This window comes from Sorex araneus, chromosome 5, assembly GCF_027595985.1.
Source record: "Sorex araneus isolate mSorAra2 chromosome 5, mSorAra2.pri, whole genome shotgun sequence".
Taxonomy (NCBI): Eukaryota; Metazoa; Chordata; class Mammalia; order Eulipotyphla; family Soricidae; genus Sorex; species Sorex araneus.
In genome coordinates this window covers 40,250,463-40,268,216 of record NC_073306.1, presented here as the reverse complement: position 1 = coordinate 40,268,216, position 17,754 = coordinate 40,250,463, and the positions used below count along the sequence as shown (strand labels likewise).

Here is a 17,754-nt window from a genome sequence, read left to right as displayed (position 1 = left end):
TTGCAAGCTTGTATCTCTCATTAGTGGTCCTCATAATATGGCGGGTTCATGATTGGGTTTCAGTCAAACAAAGTTCAAAGTATTAATGGTTTTTGTTCTTGTATTTGTTTTGTCTTTGGGCCACACCTGGCAGTGCTCAGGGCTTACTACTGGCTCTGTGCTCAAGATCTCTCCTGGCAGGCTTGGAGGGGGCCATATGGATGCCAGGAATCAAACCCAGGTCCCCTGCACTGTATTATTGCTCTAGCCCAATAGTGTTAAAGGTTATAATATCTGTTCAAATAGCATAATGGAATTTTTTAAATCAGTTTCTAAAGATAATATCTTGCCAATCAACTCTGACCTTAATTCACTGGATTTATTCACTTTGATCTTTTGTAAAATTTATATTAGCCATTGCAAGAATGAATCTTCCTGGTATCCTAAATTCTAGTCCTGGAAACATAATCTTTAGTCATGTATCTTTGAGAATTTTGAAATCTTGAAATTGTGTAAGATATTAAAATATTTGTATTTCATCATGCAGAAGAATATATGAGTATATTTTTTCCTTTTTTTAGGGAAGTGGTTGACTCAATGGTTCAGCATTTTAAAGTTACTATATTTGGGGATCGTAGACCAGTTTATGATGGAAAAAGAAGCCTTTATACAGCCAATCCACTTCCTGTGGCATCTACTGGGGTAAGACAGATCTCTTGATTATCAAACCATGTTTTTGCAATGCTTACTTGTAAATGCAACTTCTACCATTTCATTTTATTGCCTATACATATCTTTGTAATTTTACTATTTTTTTAAATTTTTAAACTACACCCAGCAGTGCTTAGGGTTTACTCCTGGCATTGTGCTCAGGGATCACACCTGATATTGCTTGGGAGCCATGTATGGTGCTGGGGATCAAACCTGGGTTTGCTACATGCAAGGCAAGTGCCTTAGCTGCTCTCTCTCTCCAGCATCTGTAATTTTGCATTTTTAAATAATTTCAAAATTTAAAAAAATTGTAAATATCATAGAGAATCACATATATCCTTTACCTAGTTATACTAGTATTCTTAACATCTAGCACTTTTTTTTAATCAATGTTTCTTTTTTGTCTTTGATACAGGATACAGATATAAATAGATATAAATGTATTTAGAGTGAGAGATACACATGCTTTTTTATTTATTTATTTATTTATTTTTTGGCATTTTGGATCACACCCGGCAATGCTGAGGAGTTACTCCTGACTGAGCTCAGGAATTACTCCTGGCGTTGCTCAGGGGGACCATATGAGATGCCGGGGATCAAACTTGCAAGGCAAGCACCTTTCCCACTGTACTATTGCTCCAGCCCCTACACATGCATTCTCATTTTTTCCAGTGCTATACAAGAGTAAGTTGAATCATAAACTAATAAATAAGTTGTCATCACTGTCACTGTAACTGTCATCACTGTCATCCCGTTGTTCACCTATTTGCTCGAGCGGTCACCAGTAACATCTCCATTCATCCCAGCCCTGAGATTTTAGCAGCCTCTTCTTACTCATCCTTCCCAACAGTACCATATTGGAGGCTCTTTCAGGGTCAGGGGAATGAGACCCGTTATTGTTACTGTTTTTGGCATATCGAATACGCCATGGGAAGCTTGCCAGACTCTTGGAGAGGGACAAAGAATATATATAAGAGAATCAAGCAAGTATGTTAAGACCAAATACATGTTTGCTACTTTAGGTACATCAGTGGGCTAGACTATAAGAGGTCGCTCAGCCGCACGCTTCCGGGAGCTTTGTTTTATAGTCTCTGGATCTTGGCCATTGATGAGATTACATGGTGCTGGGGACATTTTTGGGGTGTGACTGCCAAGCTACTAGAAAATGGAGGATCTGGGTGGAGGAGGCCAAGTCCTGATCTGAGCAGGCTTGGCGATCTCAGCCCCAGGTCCAGCATACCTGGGTTCCTCTGCCAGTTCCTTCATGCGTGAGGCTTATCCAAGCATGTGGAGGAGTGGCCTTGAGCATGACCTCTAGAACCCAGCCACAGCCATGCTCAAGTTTGCATAAATCTGTAACTAATTATTTTACTTTTAAGGTTTTTTTGGGGGGCGGGCAGAGGAGGTTGGCACACTGGGCAGTGCTCAGGGTTTACTCCTGGTTCTGCACTGTGGGATCTAGCCTCAGTCGTCACATGCAAGGCAAACGCCCTACCACTGAACTATCCCTCCCACCCAATAAAAATACTTTTTTAAACAAAATGTACTATTTATCTATATGCTCTTTGGATCAAACATTTTTGGCATGCCTGTTTCAAAAGTTTTTCTTGGCAGTGCATCTTACAGGAAGCAATAATATGTATTTGTTCAATAATAGTAATGTTGATGTGATTGCTTTATTAGGTTGATAGTACCCTCGTTTTTCCTTTCAAATTACTCGTTCTCTTTGCTCTTGTGGGGAGATTATGTTTTTAAATATTTTAAGTAAAATATACACAACATAAAATTAGCCATCTGAGTTTTTGGTCCACCACACCTGACTCTGCATTCAGGGATCACTCTTGGGGCTCAGGGGACCACCTGGGTTGCTGGGGATTGAGGCAAACACTTTACTCGCTGTACTGTCTCTCTGGCCCCTGTTTGAGCCATTTTTAAGTTATAGTTCTTTGTCATTAAGTATGTTCATACCTATCACCTACAACTTCCATTAGTCTCGAACTTTTTATCTTGTAAAACTGAAATTCTTGATTGTTCACTATCTCCCTATTTGTGTCCCCTCCCTACTCAGCCTCTGATAACCACTATTTTTTTCTTTTATCGCTTTAAATGCCTCATATAAATGGGATTACAGAGGGTATTTTGTCTTTTATGACTGACTTATTTCACATAATATAATGTCCTCAAGAATCATTCGTGTTTAGAGTGGAACTAGAGGTATTGTGCTGAGTGAAACCAATCAGAAAGGTATAGATAGATTCAAAATAATCTCTCTCATATGTGAAATTTACAGATTAACAGCAAGGTAGCAACAAAAGACCAAAGGAAATACAATGGGAGAATTGATCTACACAGTAGAGTTGCGGGGAAGTGTTGAACGGGACATTGGGGTCCTTGGGGGAGGGGAATACATGGGTGATGGGTGTGGCATTGTAATTATGTGCATGAGAAACCATCATTAACAGAATTGTATGTCACAGAATCTCAATTTAGAAAAAAAGAAGAATCATCTGTGTTCAGAAAGAAAAAGTATACCTATGTTTATTGCAGCACTAATTTACCATAGCCAGGATCTGGAAACACCCATATGCTCAGCAACTGTGGTGTAGGGATCAGAGAGATAGCTCAAAGGAACGAAGTACATGCTTTGCATGAGAGAGGCTTGGGTTTGATCCCTGGCACTGCATGGCTCCCCAAGAATCACCAGAAGCACCCCCTTTGAACACAACTTGGAGTAACATCCCCCACCCCAAATGACTGGGTATGATAAACAGAAGAACCAAATTGTGTAATGATTCACAATGGAGTATTACTCAGCTATAAGAAAAGATAAAATCCTGAATTTTGTTACAACTTGAGTAGATCTAGAGGGCTTCAGATTAAGCAGAATAAATCAGGAGAAAGAAAAACCCCAGATGACCTCACTCATGTGTGGAACATAAACAAAGTAAGGAAATAGACCATGGCCAATAAAAACAAACTTTTAGACTCCAACTAAAAGCTGAATTTATCACATGGGATGGAGAGGGGGAAAGAGGGTTTGGGAGGGAGGTGTCAGATGAGAAGGGACTTAGGAACAGTGGTGGAGCGATATTAGTGCTTTGGTATGGGTATGGTACATAACATTATATGCCTAATGCATAAGAATTAACCTATTGTAAAACTTGCTGCTTAAATTTTTAAAATATACTAAGCAAATAAGAATTATACATGTATGTTGTAGCAAAATTCTTTTTTAAGACTGAATTATATTCCACTGTATATATTTCTTTGTTTATCATTTGTCTGTTGATGGATATTTTTGGGTATTGCAAATAATGCTGTTGTTAAAAGGTATGCAACTCTGTGCTATAGTCACTGTTTTATTTCTGAGTATATATGTTGAAGTAGAGTTGCTGGTTGTTAGTTATTGTGTAATTTATTCAATTTAAAATGAATAAATAAAATCGCCATGTTATGTCCACATCAACCATACCATTTTACAGTGCTTCCAATAGTGCACAAGGGTTTCCGGTTTTCCACATCCTTTGCCAATACTTATTTTCTATTTATTTTTTTCTAGTAGCCATCTTAATGAGGGCTAGAAATGTCTTACTATATTTTTATTGCATTTTCCTAATTATTAGTGGTATTGAGCATCTTTTTATGTACTTACAGGGTATTTGTTTATCTTCTTTGTAGAAATGCTTACTCAAGTTATTTGTCTTTGTTTTTCTTTTTTTGGGGGGAGATATATTTGGCAGTGCTCACTAGCTCAGTGTTTATGGTCTCACATGGTGGTACTTGGGGAACTTGTGCTCAGAGAGACCATGTAGTGCCAGGACCAAACCTGAGCCTCCTGCATGCAAAATGTGTGCTCCATCCAGCCTATTGAACTATCTCTTTATCCCTTTGCCCAATTTTTAAAAAATTATTTGTTCTTGTTGAGTTGTAGAAATTCTTTGTATAATTCTTATCAGATATGTGATTGCCAATTATTTTATCACATTTCATGTGTCTTTTTACTTTGTTGATTGTGTTCTTTGATAACCATAAGTTTTTAATTTTGACATGTAATATACTGGAGATACAGTTTCACATTAGTCTTTTTTTGTGATTGTTGATTCTTGCTTGGAAGGATTATACAGTATTGTAATGATAGTTTCCTAATTTAGCCTTTCTCCCCTATATTTATTACTTGGTATTTTACCAAAAGGGAAATATTTTCTTTAACTTACTATTAAACATTTTATTAAACTTATTTATTTGACTGTCCAGATTGACCCGTATTTGACCATCAAAAATCCTACTTCAGGGCTGGAGCAATAACACAGCAGGTAGGGCATTTGCCTTGCATGTGGCTGACCCGGGTTCGATTCCCAGCATCCCTGAGCACCGCCAGGAGTTAATTCCTGAGTGCATGAGACAGGAGTAACCCCTGTGCATCACCAAGTGTGACCCAAAAAGCCAAAAAAAATTTTTTTTGCATCCCATTTTAAAATTAATTTTTCTATTTTAGGAGTAAGCCACACCTGCCAGTGCTCAGGAGCTATTCCTGGAGTTATTGCCAAGCACAAACTCCTGGTGGTGCTCAGGAACCATATATGAATTTGCCGGGATTCAAACCAAGCTGCTTCAGTGACATGCAAAACAAGTGCTTTACCTCCAGTATTATTTCTCTGCCTCCACCCCCTACACACCCCTGCCTTCTCTTTTACTTTTTTTGCTGACACAAATATTCCAGGCTCATATTATGTTTTCCTTGCTGTAGTTCAGTTGGCCAGTGTTTAAGACACACTGGCTTCTTTTAGTTGGAAAATGCAGTTTAGAAACCAAAACCTGGATACAGGGTATGTTCTTTTGCTACATAGATAAATATATAGTGAAGATAGGACATAGGAAGCTATAATGAAATTAATAAAGGAGTTGGACAGTAAATAATTATTATACATCATATAGTAAACTAACATTGATTTTTATTTATTTCTTGTTTATTTGTTTGTTTTTGGGTCACACCCGGTGATGCACAGGGGTTACTCCTGGCTCTTCACTCAGGAATTACTCCTGGCAGTGCTCAGGGGATTATATGGGATTCTGGGATTCGAAACCAGGTCGGCCTTGTGCAAGGCAAACGCCCTACCCGCTGTGCTATCGCTCCAGCCCCCTAACATTGATTTTTAATCATGAGTTCAAACCAGTATCTCATCACAGGACTTCTTTTCTTTCCACTATTGCATATTTATATCTCCCTAAAACATTACCACTTTAACTCAGTTTTACATATATATATATATACACATACGTATATATGTATTTCTTTTTTGCCACACCTGGAAGTACCTCAATACCTATGGATTGCTACCTGTGATGCTGAGGGGACCATGTGGTATTGGGAGATCAAACCAGAGATTCTGCATGCAAAACATGTGCTCTGGCCCTAAGATCTGTCTCCCCAGCCCTACCATTAAGATTTTAAGATTTTTTTTTGTATAGTTCTTACCACTTTCCCTTCTCTGCACCTCCAAATGAGTATACTCCCCGTGTTATGGTACAGAGTTAATTGTATTAGTATTTGCTTTCTTTAGTCTCCTACTTTGTGGTATTACTCATTTGAATACAATTGATTTTATTTACATTCATTTTTATTTTTTTCCCTGCATCTTTATTGAGTTTTTCTCTCTCTCTCTCTCTCTATTTTTTTTTCCTTTGGTCACACAGATAGGGTTTTTTTTTTTTTTGTTTCTGGTGTTTTTTGTTTATTTGTTTGTTTTTGCTTTTTGGGTCACACCCAGCGATGCACAGGGGTCACTCCTGACTCTGTACTCAGGAACCAGCCCTGGCGGTGCTCGGGGGACCATATGGGATGCTGGGTATCAACTTGGGTCGGCTGCATGCAAGGCAAACGCCCTACCCGCCGTGCTATCACTCCAGCCCCAACACACAGATAGTTTTAATTGAAACTTATTTAGAAAAATGTGAGGAGACAAGTATGTGTTCAAGAGAGAAAACAGGCTTCTGTAGAAATAGGCAAGCGAAGAGAGTTAGAGATAAGCAAGCAAGATAGGTCTTGAAGAGAAAACACTAGTTCAAGAGCAAGCTAGCTTTATTTTTTTTCAATTTATGGAATATTATTTAATACATTTCCAAAAGTCAAAACTATGTCCAGAGGGGCTGGAGTGATAGCACAGCGGATAGGGCGTTTGCCTTGCACGTGACCGACCCGGGTTCGAATCCCAGCGTCCCATATGGTCCCCTCAGCAGCGCCAGGGGTAATTCCTGAGTGCTTGAGCCAGGAATGACCCCTGTGCATTGCCGGGTGTGACCCAAAAAGAAAAAAAAAAAAAAAACTATGTCCAGAAATAAGCTCAGAATTCAGTTGGTCCCTTTATTTCTTGCAGTCTGTTCTATCCTGTCATTTCTGTGTTTCTGATTAATTATTCTTGTACTTCTTTCTTCTAAAATAAGCAAATTATGAATGTTTTGCACTTATCCCTTTCTTGCACACGGAAGATGACACATTTGTAATTTTTTTCTAATTTATTTTTTTCACTTAACAATTTAGATTGGAAGTTGTTTTATAGCAGATCCAAGAGATCTTCCTCATTCTTTTTTTATTTGTTTTGGTTTTTTTTGTTTTGTTTTGTGGCCATACCTGTTGGTACTCAGGGCTCACTCCTGGCTCAGCACTCAGATCACTCCTGGCTGGACACTCAGAGATCACTCCTGGCAGGCTCAAGAGGACAACATGGGCTACAGCAGGGGATCAAATTCTGGTTGGCCACATGCAGGGCAAGTGCTCTACTCACCATACTATCACTCTGAGCCCGAGTCCCTCATTCTTTTTTTATAATTGAGCAAGTATTTGACAAAATGCTAGGTTGTTTCTAGTATTTTGCAATGACATATAATGCTGATATTTAAATAGCTTGTTAAATTTTAGTTCATTGATTACCAATTTTTAATATTTGCTTTGTTTTCTCTTAAATATTTTATAAGTTAAACTGAAAATTATTGTGTTTATCTTTTTGCCTTTAACTGGTTGAATTTTTCCCCATCAACAGGTAGATTTAGATGTTACTTTACCAGGGGAAGGTGGAAAAGATAGACCTTTCAAGGTGTCAATCAAATTTGTCTCTCGGGTGAGTTGGCATCTGCTACATGAAGTACTGACAGGACGGACCTTGCCTGAACCACTGGAATTAGACAAGCCAATCAGCACTAATCCTGTCCATGCTGTTGATGTGGTGCTACGACATCTGCCCTCCATGAAGTGGGTGCTTTTGCTTTTTTTCCTCTTTAGATTTTAAGTATGAAGGCTTTCTTTCCAGGAGTTCCATTGTTCAGGCCTCCTTTATTTAACCTTCAGATGTATATTATTATTTTTATTGAAGAATAGTATACATATGGGGTGATTGGAAGAAGTAATTTAAAGGAAATTCTCTGACTTGGAGTAAATGTGCATTTTAGCTATTCTAAAAAATGCTTTTATAAGAAAATTGTTTAACCTTTTTTCTTTGGAGCTATAAAACTTGAGAAACTAAGCTATTTCCAGATATATTCTTGTAGCTCAGTCACCTCATTTCAGAGGTAATCTCATTTTATGCACTAGTATCATACAGTATTGACATGATATTTTGTGGGGGGGTCAAAGATAGAGTACAGCAGGTAATGAACTTACTTGCATGTGGTCAACCTAGGTTCTATCCCTGGCACTATACATGGTCTCCTGAGCATGACCAGGTGTGATCTCTGACCACAGAGCCAGGAATAAGTCCTGGGCACCTCTGGGTATGATCAAAAATTTAAAAAATAAAAGAAAAAAATGCTACTTTCAAACACATCAACAGCTATGTGTATGTATATAAAGTTTGAACAACATGGACACAATTTTTTCAATAATATTAGGAAAAATTGGGGGGGTTGTGACAATTTTTTAAAAATTGCAGAAAAATGTTTACAAGCTGTAGAGCTTATAAATATCGGAAAAAATAAGAAAAAGATATGAGTATAATAAAATATATGGAGTTAATAATTTATCATCTGTAAAGTAGAAAAAGATCTTATAAGGTTAAAATTTACCTAAAGTTATAGATAAAGGCCCAGAGAGAAAGTACAAGGGCTAAGGTGCTTGCCTTGCATGGAGCTGACCCCACTCGGCTCTCCATATGTGGATATGATTTCATGATCCCTGTGAGTAGTGAACCTTGTGTACAGAGCCAACCTTAATACAAAACCCGAGCCCCAAAAAAGAATTAAGAGGAAAGTATTTTAGTGCCATTCACCGTGGACAAATGCAAACAGATGTAAAGATATAGTATTAAATTATAACTGCCTAAGACTAGCTATAGTGCTTTCTTGTACTGATGTATTAATTTCATAACTACCTCCTGCTGCTATTGTTGGGAGCTCAAGTGATTGCTGAAGTGCTATGTGGTGCTAATCTTCTCATGAGCATTTCTTCTCTTCAGTAAATTGCTTGTCACAGTGTAAAGTAATTTTTTGCGATTCTTGTGTATATTTTCTTTTTGTTTTGGGGCCACACCAGTGGTGTTCAGAGAGTACTCTTGGTGTACTAAGTGGGCCATTTGGTGCCAGAAATTGGACCCAGATCTCCCACATGCAAAACAGGCACTCCAATCCACTAAACTATCTCCCCGGCTCTTCCATGTATTTTTAGGTTGTGCTTAGTACAGTGAGACCTACAGAAAGTGTCACAAGATACACTAGAAATAATCCCAAGAAACAGGAAAGTCATGATATTGTAAGAAAAAACTGAATTGCTTGATAGGATATAGTTACAGATAGGTGACTGATATTGAAATAAATGACGATAGGTTTCACAGAGATAGTATAAAACACCAGAACAAATATTTCACATTCTCAAGGCCCTGAGTTCAACCCCATCATTGCATGGTCACCCCACCACCACCACCACCACCACCATGGCTATTGCCGTGGATGTCTGTGAGAACCTTCAGGGTATCCTTGGTGGCCCTCTGCACCTGTGAACCTGAAGAACATTGCATTTCCAAACCCAGCATTGAACTATCAGAGCCAGTTGTCTTAGTATTGCTGAGTCATCCCTAGGCCTGCTGTGCTCTCCAAAAGAAAACAAATGACATTCATTTAATGCATTAATAATGTACTATACCTCTAATATATATTATAATTTTCTTAGTAACATTTTCTTGATTGTAAGATTACCAGTAATATCTATAACATACACATACAGAATATGTGTTGACACTTTGATATTGGTAAGGACTGTAGTCAATAACACGTTATTAGTAAATGAGTCAAAGTTGTACATGGATTGGATCCAAGAGAGTACAATAGTGTACCTTGCATGAGACAGCTCTGGTTCATTCCCAGCACTGCAGATGGTCCCCTAAGCACTGTGTCAGGAGTAATCCCTTAGTACATAGCCAGGAGTAAGTCCTGAGCATAATTGGTGTACCCCGCCCCCCAAAAAAAGAAACCCAAAGGTACAAATGTATTCTCAACTTTAGGAGTCAGTGCCTTTGCACTCATGTTTTCCAGGCTCAGCTGTGTATGTGTGTATGTGATTAGTGTTCTTAAAAAAAAAAAATCTTGCTAGCAAATTTATTAAAATTGCTTTATATTGTTTTATTTTGTTTTGTTTTTTAGTCACACCAGTGGTGCTCAGGACTCATTCCTGGCTCTGCTCTCAGAAATTACTCCTAGTGGTGCTATGGGGTGCCAGGAATCCCACTAAAATTGCTTTTGATCATTAAATTTACTCTAGAGTAAATTTACTCTAGAATTTTTTAGATTAGAGCTGTTTTTTAAAGATTTTTAAGAATTTCAAATTTAAAAGAGTTTAAGGAGGACTGGCAATATAATGGAAGTGATAGAGTACATGCTTAGCTTATGTAAGGCCTGAATTTGATCTTCAGCATCATTTGGCTTCCCAGGCATCTCTGAGTGTGGCCCTGGTAACCTCCAAGCATCACAGGGAGGGAGGGGCTCTGGCTCTGCCCCAAGTCTTGATAAGGGATGGCCCCTAGTAAAAAATAAGTTTTAAACAAAGTTCTTTTATTTTTTTCCTGTTTCTGGATTTTGGTTTTATTTCTTGGACCATACCCAACTGTGTTCAGGGCTTATTCCTGGCTCTGTGTTCAGGGATCACTCCTGTTAGGGCTCAGGGGACCACAGGGGTGCTGGGGATCAAACCCAGATCAAGCGTCTTACCCACTATCTCTCTGGCGCCTTAAATGAAATTCTTGTTTGAACATTGATCAGTTTTAAGAATAGATAATTTCAGTGAAGGATGCTGATGCTTTTTCATTTAGAATGATTGAATTTTACAAATTTTTAAATGTTTAATAAATTCATAATAATAAGCATAATTTTGATAAATTCCATTTATATGCTCTAGACTCACCTGTTCATCAGATTTAGATATATATATATGGAAAGGAAAGGATTGAACATGCCATTTTAATTTTTGTAGATATACCCCTGTGGGGCGTTCCTTTTTCTCAGCTCCTGAAGGATATGACCACCCTCTTGGAGGGGGCAGGGAAGTATGGTTTGGATTTCATCAATCTGTTCGGCCTGCCATGTGGAAAATGATGCTCAATATTGATGGTAAGGGAAGTGAAAGTCATATTCTTTGTTGGGTAGTTGGTTTGTATATGATTGTGTGTCTGCAGACGCACAAGTACATTTTCTATATTACGTTGTATACTGGTGTCTTAAGGTAGTATTTGGACTTGTATTAAGACATTGGAAAAGCCCTTATATTTTTATTACATTTTATTTTGAGAGTCTTTACATAAGAGTTTGTCCTGGAATGCTTCTAAACTTGTATTAAGCCCATGAAAGCTTTGACATGATCATCTGCGCAATCTTCTACTATATTTTACTTTTAATTTAAACATTTCACATAAATGTTTCAAAGAGAGGTGCATTGGTCTTATTGACCCCAGGCATTGAACCACCTGCTGATGCTTAATTGTTGCTAATTGTATTCATTTTTAAGTGTTTGCTTGTGAATATTTTTGAGTATATATAAAAGTAAAAGAAGAGTATGACAAACTGCCATATATAAAAGTCATTATCAAAATTGGCCAACTTTTCTTTTTTTCTTTATTTTTATCATTAGTGTTGTTACTGGTGCCCAAGATCAAACCAGGGCCTCATACATGCCAGGCAAGTCTCTACAGACACTGAGCTACATCCCTGTACCTGGCAGGATTTTTTTCTATCCTTGCTTAGTAATCTACACCACTTCTATAGTTCTTTTTTTCACTGGTTTTGGGGCCACACCTGGAAGTGTTCAGTGGTGACTCCTGACTGCTCAGAGATCATTTCTGGCTGGCTCCAGGGACCATATGTGGTGCCAGGGATTGAACCTGGGTCAGCCATTTGCAAGACAAGTGTCCTACCTGCTGTATTATCACTCCGCTCCTTTTATAGTATTTTTAAGTTTAATTTCAGACAGCATGTTATTTTGTTCCCAACTATACTTCAATATGCATCTCATTACCATATGTTAGGATTATTTAATTATATTTAGAGCTTCTAGTATCCTATCCATAATTAGTTTCACCGATTGTCTCAAGTGTATCTTTTAATGGTAAGCTCCACAAGACTCATTCATCACTTTGAGCTGTTTTTGCCCATTTAAAATCTGGCAGTATCAGTTCCATCCCTCCTGTTTCCTTTCCCATTGTTGCAGAAACTCTGGTACCTATCCTGTAGAATAACCAAAACACCTGAATTAATCTTTGTTTTCTTCTGATGTCATTACTTTGTTTCTGAATCTTTTATATTTTCTGAAACTGAAGTAAGCGTTAATAAGCTTGATGCAGTTCTGGTTCAAAATATTTCAGGAGTGCTTCATATAATATAGCAGTAGGAGGCACAAAGTTTACATTGGTTACAGTGTTTGTGATACTAAGAATAATTAGTAGGTTTAGAGCTCAGTGAAACTATCGTAAATTTCCCTGTGCACCCTTGAGTTGTTAATGTTCCTTCATTAGTAATTATTAGTCAGATTGTTTATTTCTCTAGATTACCAACTGACTATTTTATATTCTACTATTCCTTCTGCATTAGAATTCTTATCTGGAAAACCATAGTGCCCTATTAGTCTTTACTCATTAGTCTTTACCAGTTTTATTGCTTTTAGCACAGCAGGCTGTTAAATCTGTTCTTTTATTTTCTATTTTACCTGGAATTAGCTGTTCTTCCAAGAAGCCTTGGATATTTCCATATCAGCTCAGTAGATTTTTTTAGCTGAAATTTATTTTAACTTAGCAGTAATTTATTTTTTTTAGCCGCATCTACTATTATGGGAATGTCACTGAGGGAATTACTTCAAAAGTCTATTTTAGTAACATTAAGCTATTTCTAATTATTTACCTTCTCAAATTATTATTTCATATATATCTTTAAATATGTATTATTTGAAGTGATATTGGTAGGTCAGAACAATTTGAAATTTTGATAATTATTGCCAGATTGCTTCAAAAAAATTTGTTAACATTTTGCATCAACAAAAGAGGTCACCTGTTTTCTTACACTCTTGCCATTTCAGGTGCCAAACTCTTGATTTTATGACTCAAATTTAAAGATTTTTTTATGTGTGGGGCTGGAGAGATAGCACAGCGGGTAGGGCGTTTGCCTTGCACGCGGCCAACCCAGGTTGTATTCCCAGCATCCCATATGGTCCACTGAGCACCACTAGGAGTAATTCCAGAGTGCAAAGCCAGGAGTAACCCCTGTGCATCGCCAGGTGTGACCCAAAAAAAAAAAAAGATTTTTTATGTGTTTGTATTTTACATTTGCCCATCATATCACATATATAAATGCCATTATTTTGCTTTTATGAACAGTTGTGAACATTTCTACTTAGTTTCTGAGTTAACTGTGTCTGTGCTATGATTTGCAGATATTATTCCTATCTTCTTTTGCCTTTGATAAGGTTTTGTTTTGTCTTTTGCTCTGTAGAATTTTTTCTTTTTGTTTTGTGTGTTTGTCCATGTATATATAAGTGATCATATTTGCTTTATAACTTACTATCTAATAGTACTGTTCTCATAATTTTTCTTTTCAGAGTTTTCTAAACCAATCTTATTTTACTGATTTACTTTAGAAACATCTTGCCTAGATATAGTGAGTGGGAGGATAGGCTGGATATTTTTATTGAAATCTCACTATGCTTGTAAAATAAGTTAGGACAAATAGGCATCTTTAAGAATTGAGTCTTTCTGTCAGAGAAAATATTTATCTTCTTAAAGACAAAACAATGCCTTTTCATTTAAGATTACTTTTGTTACCCTTGGGAGTGTTTTAAACTTTCCTCACATAAACTTGTACATTTTTCAAGTCAAGTAGATAACTGAAAAGGGCTAGTGTAGGGGCTGGAACAATAGCACAGTGGGTAGGGCGTTTGCCTTGCATGCAGCCAACGCGGATTCGATTCCCAGCATCACATATGGTCCCCCAAGCACCACCAGGAGTAATTCCTGAGTTCATGAGCCAGGAATAACCCCTGTGCATCGCCAGCTGTGACCCAAAAAGAGAAAAAAAAAAAAACCAAAGGGCTAGTGTATAAGACACTACATTTGACCTCCAGCACCATGTGGTCCAAGCATGCCAGGAGCTACCCATGAGCAGTGCTCTGGGAGTAACAGCACTAGAGCACAGCTGGGTGTGGTGTAAAGCAAAACAAAAATTGCACAGTTTGGGGTCTTATTCCTAGATATTTTCTCCCCTCAATTTTTTGTTTTTGTTTTTTGTTGTGTTGTGGTTTTGTTTGTTTTTTGTTTTGTTGAAGGTTTTTTTGTAATTATTACACTGGTTTATAGATTCTGACTGGTTACATATTTTTATTTGTTTTGTTTTGGGGGCCATACCAAGCAATGCTCAGAGGTTACTCTTGGCTCAGGGATCCCTCCTGGTGGTGCTCAGGGGACCATATAGGATGCCAGGGATGCCAGGGACTGAACCTGGGTCAGCCACATGAAAGGCAAGTGCCCTACCTTCTGTACTAGTGTTCTGGCCCCTAACTGGTTATATTTGTATAAATGAAGCCTTTTGATTTCTATATGCTTTTTCTCTCTGTCTTTTATTCTTTTACTTATTGTAGCTTTTCTTGTAGTTTTCTTGAAGTCTCGGTTTTATTCCTATCTTTTAAATATTGCTAGGTTTACTTCTTCCTTTAGATTGTTATATCTACTTTTTATCAGATTATATTGACTAGTCAGTCAGGATGTTATTATACATGGGCATCCTCTTTGTTTCTTCATTTAGAGAAATGTTTTCACTGTTTCTGCATTAGGTGTGATATATGTATGTACATATATGCGTGCACATATTTATATACATTATAGGAACATCTGTTGATTCCTATTTTATTCTTTTTCATAAAGATGAGTATTAAATTTTGTCAGGTATCTTTTTAGTATCTTTGGAGCTGATGATAAGTATCTTTCTAACAAATCTTAAACCCAACTTGCGTTTCTGGATTCTTTTTATGTAATACTGGGTTTTGTTTGCTAATATTTTACTTTTTAAATCAAAATGCAAAAGTAAGGTTGATCTGACTTGCAGCTACTCTTTCACGGTCTTTCCAAGTTTTGGTATTAATGTTGTATTTCATACAAATTTGGATTGTATATGAATCCTGTAATTTGCATTGAATATTGGTGCTGTACTCTAGGGAACATAAGGAAACTATATAATATCTAGGAAACATAATTCACTGTTTTCCCCTTTATGGTGATGAAGAGAAGTTCTTCTTATACTTTTACACCAGAAGTCTATATTTTTCAAAAAAGGATTGAAGCCCATGCTTTTGTAATTTCTAGATCACAATGTTCATCTCAGCAGTAGCATAGAATAGTTTTGCTTGTGTTAGCAACCCCCCCTTTTTTTTTCTTTTGCTTTTTGGGTCACACGCGGCGATGCACAGGGGTTATTCTTGGCTCTGCACTCAAAAATTACTCCTGGCGGTGCTTGGGGGGCCATATGGGATGCTGGGATTCGAACCCGGGTCAGCCGCGTGCAAGGCGAAAGCCCTACCTGTTGTGCTATTGCTCCAGCCACAAGCAACCCCCTTTTTTAAAAATATAAATGGATGAGGTAAGTTAGATAAGAAGAGCATACTTGCTTGGTCTTAATTGTATCAAGTTAGTGTATTTCATATTTCCTAAGTATATCTGGTTTTTGAAATTGTAAGCAATGTTTTCTGGGTTTGTGTTTGGTTTTGTTTTGGGGTGTTTTTTTGTGGGGTTTTTTTTTTTTTTTGGCTTTTTGGTTCACACCCAGCAATGCTCATGGGTTCTTCCTCCTGGCTCTGCACTCAGGAATTAACTCCTGGTGGTGCTCAGGGGACTATATGGGATGCTGGAGATTGAACTCAGGTCAGCCGTGTACAAAGAAAACGCCCTCTAAAACCCTCCTCCCACTCCCCCCACTTCAGTTTCTATTTTTAAATGATTGATTTTTGAAAAAAAATTTCCCACTAGTGTTTACCTTTACTTTGTATTACCTAACTTTACTTTCCTCACCTTTCCCTATAAATGCAGTATCTTTTGTTTGTAGCAATTATGTCAGTCTTATTATTTTCCTTCTCTTTTTTCCTCCCTGTATTAGCTAGTTTTTAGGAAGATATCAATACTTCATTATTATTTACAATTTCATTCTTCAGGGTTGCTTGCATTTTTATTATTTTTACTCCTATTATAAAATGCAGTGAATTCTAGTTATTTTTGTTTCTGTCATTGATTCATTCTACTACAATATAATACATAATATTACTATTGGGCTGGAGCAGTAGCACAGCGGGTAGGGCGTTTGCCTTGCATGTGGCCACCCGTGTTCGATTCCTCTGCCCCTCTCAGAGAGCCCTGCTAGCTACGGAGAGTATCTCGCCCGCACAGCAGAGCCTGGCAAGCTACCCGTGGCGTATTCGATATTCCAAAAACAGTAACAACAAGTCTCACAATGGAGACGTTACTGGTGCCCAATTGAGCAAATCAGTGAGCAACGGGTTGACAGTGACAGTGACTATTGGGCTGGAGCGATAGCACAGCGGGTAGGGCATTTGCCTCGCCCATGGCCGACCCGGGTTGGATTCCTCCGCCCCTCTCGGAGAGCCTAGCAGCTACCAAGAGCCTGGCAGAGCCTGGCAAGCTACCTGTGGCCTATTTGATAGGCCAAAAACAGTAACAACAGTTCTCACAATGGAGACATTACTGGTGCCCACTCGAGCAACAGGATGACAGTGATACAGTGATATTACTATTATATGATATTACTATTCCTATGTTGTTAGAGCATTTAACAGGTAAATTTAGTGCATATTTCTACATCTATTTGTTTTCATTTTAAGTGGATTGGTACTAATTATAATTTCTTTTGGTGAAGTATTTTATCTCTTGATTGCAGTTTATATCAAGTTATTTCTTCAAGAAGAGTTCAGTATGAGTGAGAACAGCTTCTGCTTTTTGAAAACCATTTGTCTATATTAATTATCCTGAAAGACGAAAGGACATAAAATTATTGACTCATTCTTTATATGTTTCTGATGTATTTTTTTCAGAGATTCTGATGTTGAATGTTTGATAGAGAAGAATTATGTCACTTTGATTTCCTTTTTCCTTTAGAGGGGACCTGCTTCTTCTGTCTTGTAACTAAAAGTATTTGTTTCAGTTATTTTACTAGTTTTTTTTCTCAGTGTGTACTTTTCTGGGTCAGGTTGTTTAAAATCTGCGATTAACTGTTAAATTGTAGATTCAAGTCATCTTTAAATTTCCTCATTTGCTCCTTACTGTGCTTTTTGTGGTGTTTATTTTATCATGTTTTCATTGTAGTTTAGTCTTCAGTTTTGAATTTTAAAAATCCTTTTTAGTTCTTTCATTTTACATTGCTTATTTTATTTGCCTCCTCTTCTTGACTGGCTCTGTTTTTCCTAAATTTTTTAATTTCTCTGTTAAGCTTTTCATAGCTATATTAAGAAGTTAGAAAGTATTGTCATAGTTTTTTTTTTGGGGGGGTCACACCTGGCTATGCACAGGGGTTGCTCTTGGCTCTGCACTCAGGAATTACCCCTGG

At 37.5% G+C, this 17,754-nt stretch overlaps 1 protein-coding gene across 3 annotated transcripts in view; it reads left to right on the top strand.

Moving 5' to 3' along the window:
- AGO3 (argonaute RISC catalytic component 3) overlaps nt 1–17,754 on the top strand; it is a 114,914-nt gene that overhangs the window by 37,928 nt on the left and 59,232 nt on the right. The window contains exons 3-5 of one of the 3 annotated variants that reach the window (XM_004614250.3): nt 561–681; nt 7,728–7,936; nt 11,141–11,277. In XM_004614250.3, coding sequence (XP_004614307.2) covers nt 561–681; nt 7,728–7,936; nt 11,141–11,277 — 467 coding nt within the window. Of the gene's footprint in view, nt 1–560; nt 682–7,727; nt 7,937–11,140; nt 11,278–17,754 lie in introns of those variants that run through there. The other 2 variants (XM_055139786.1, XM_055139787.1) reach the window with 2 other exon arrangements.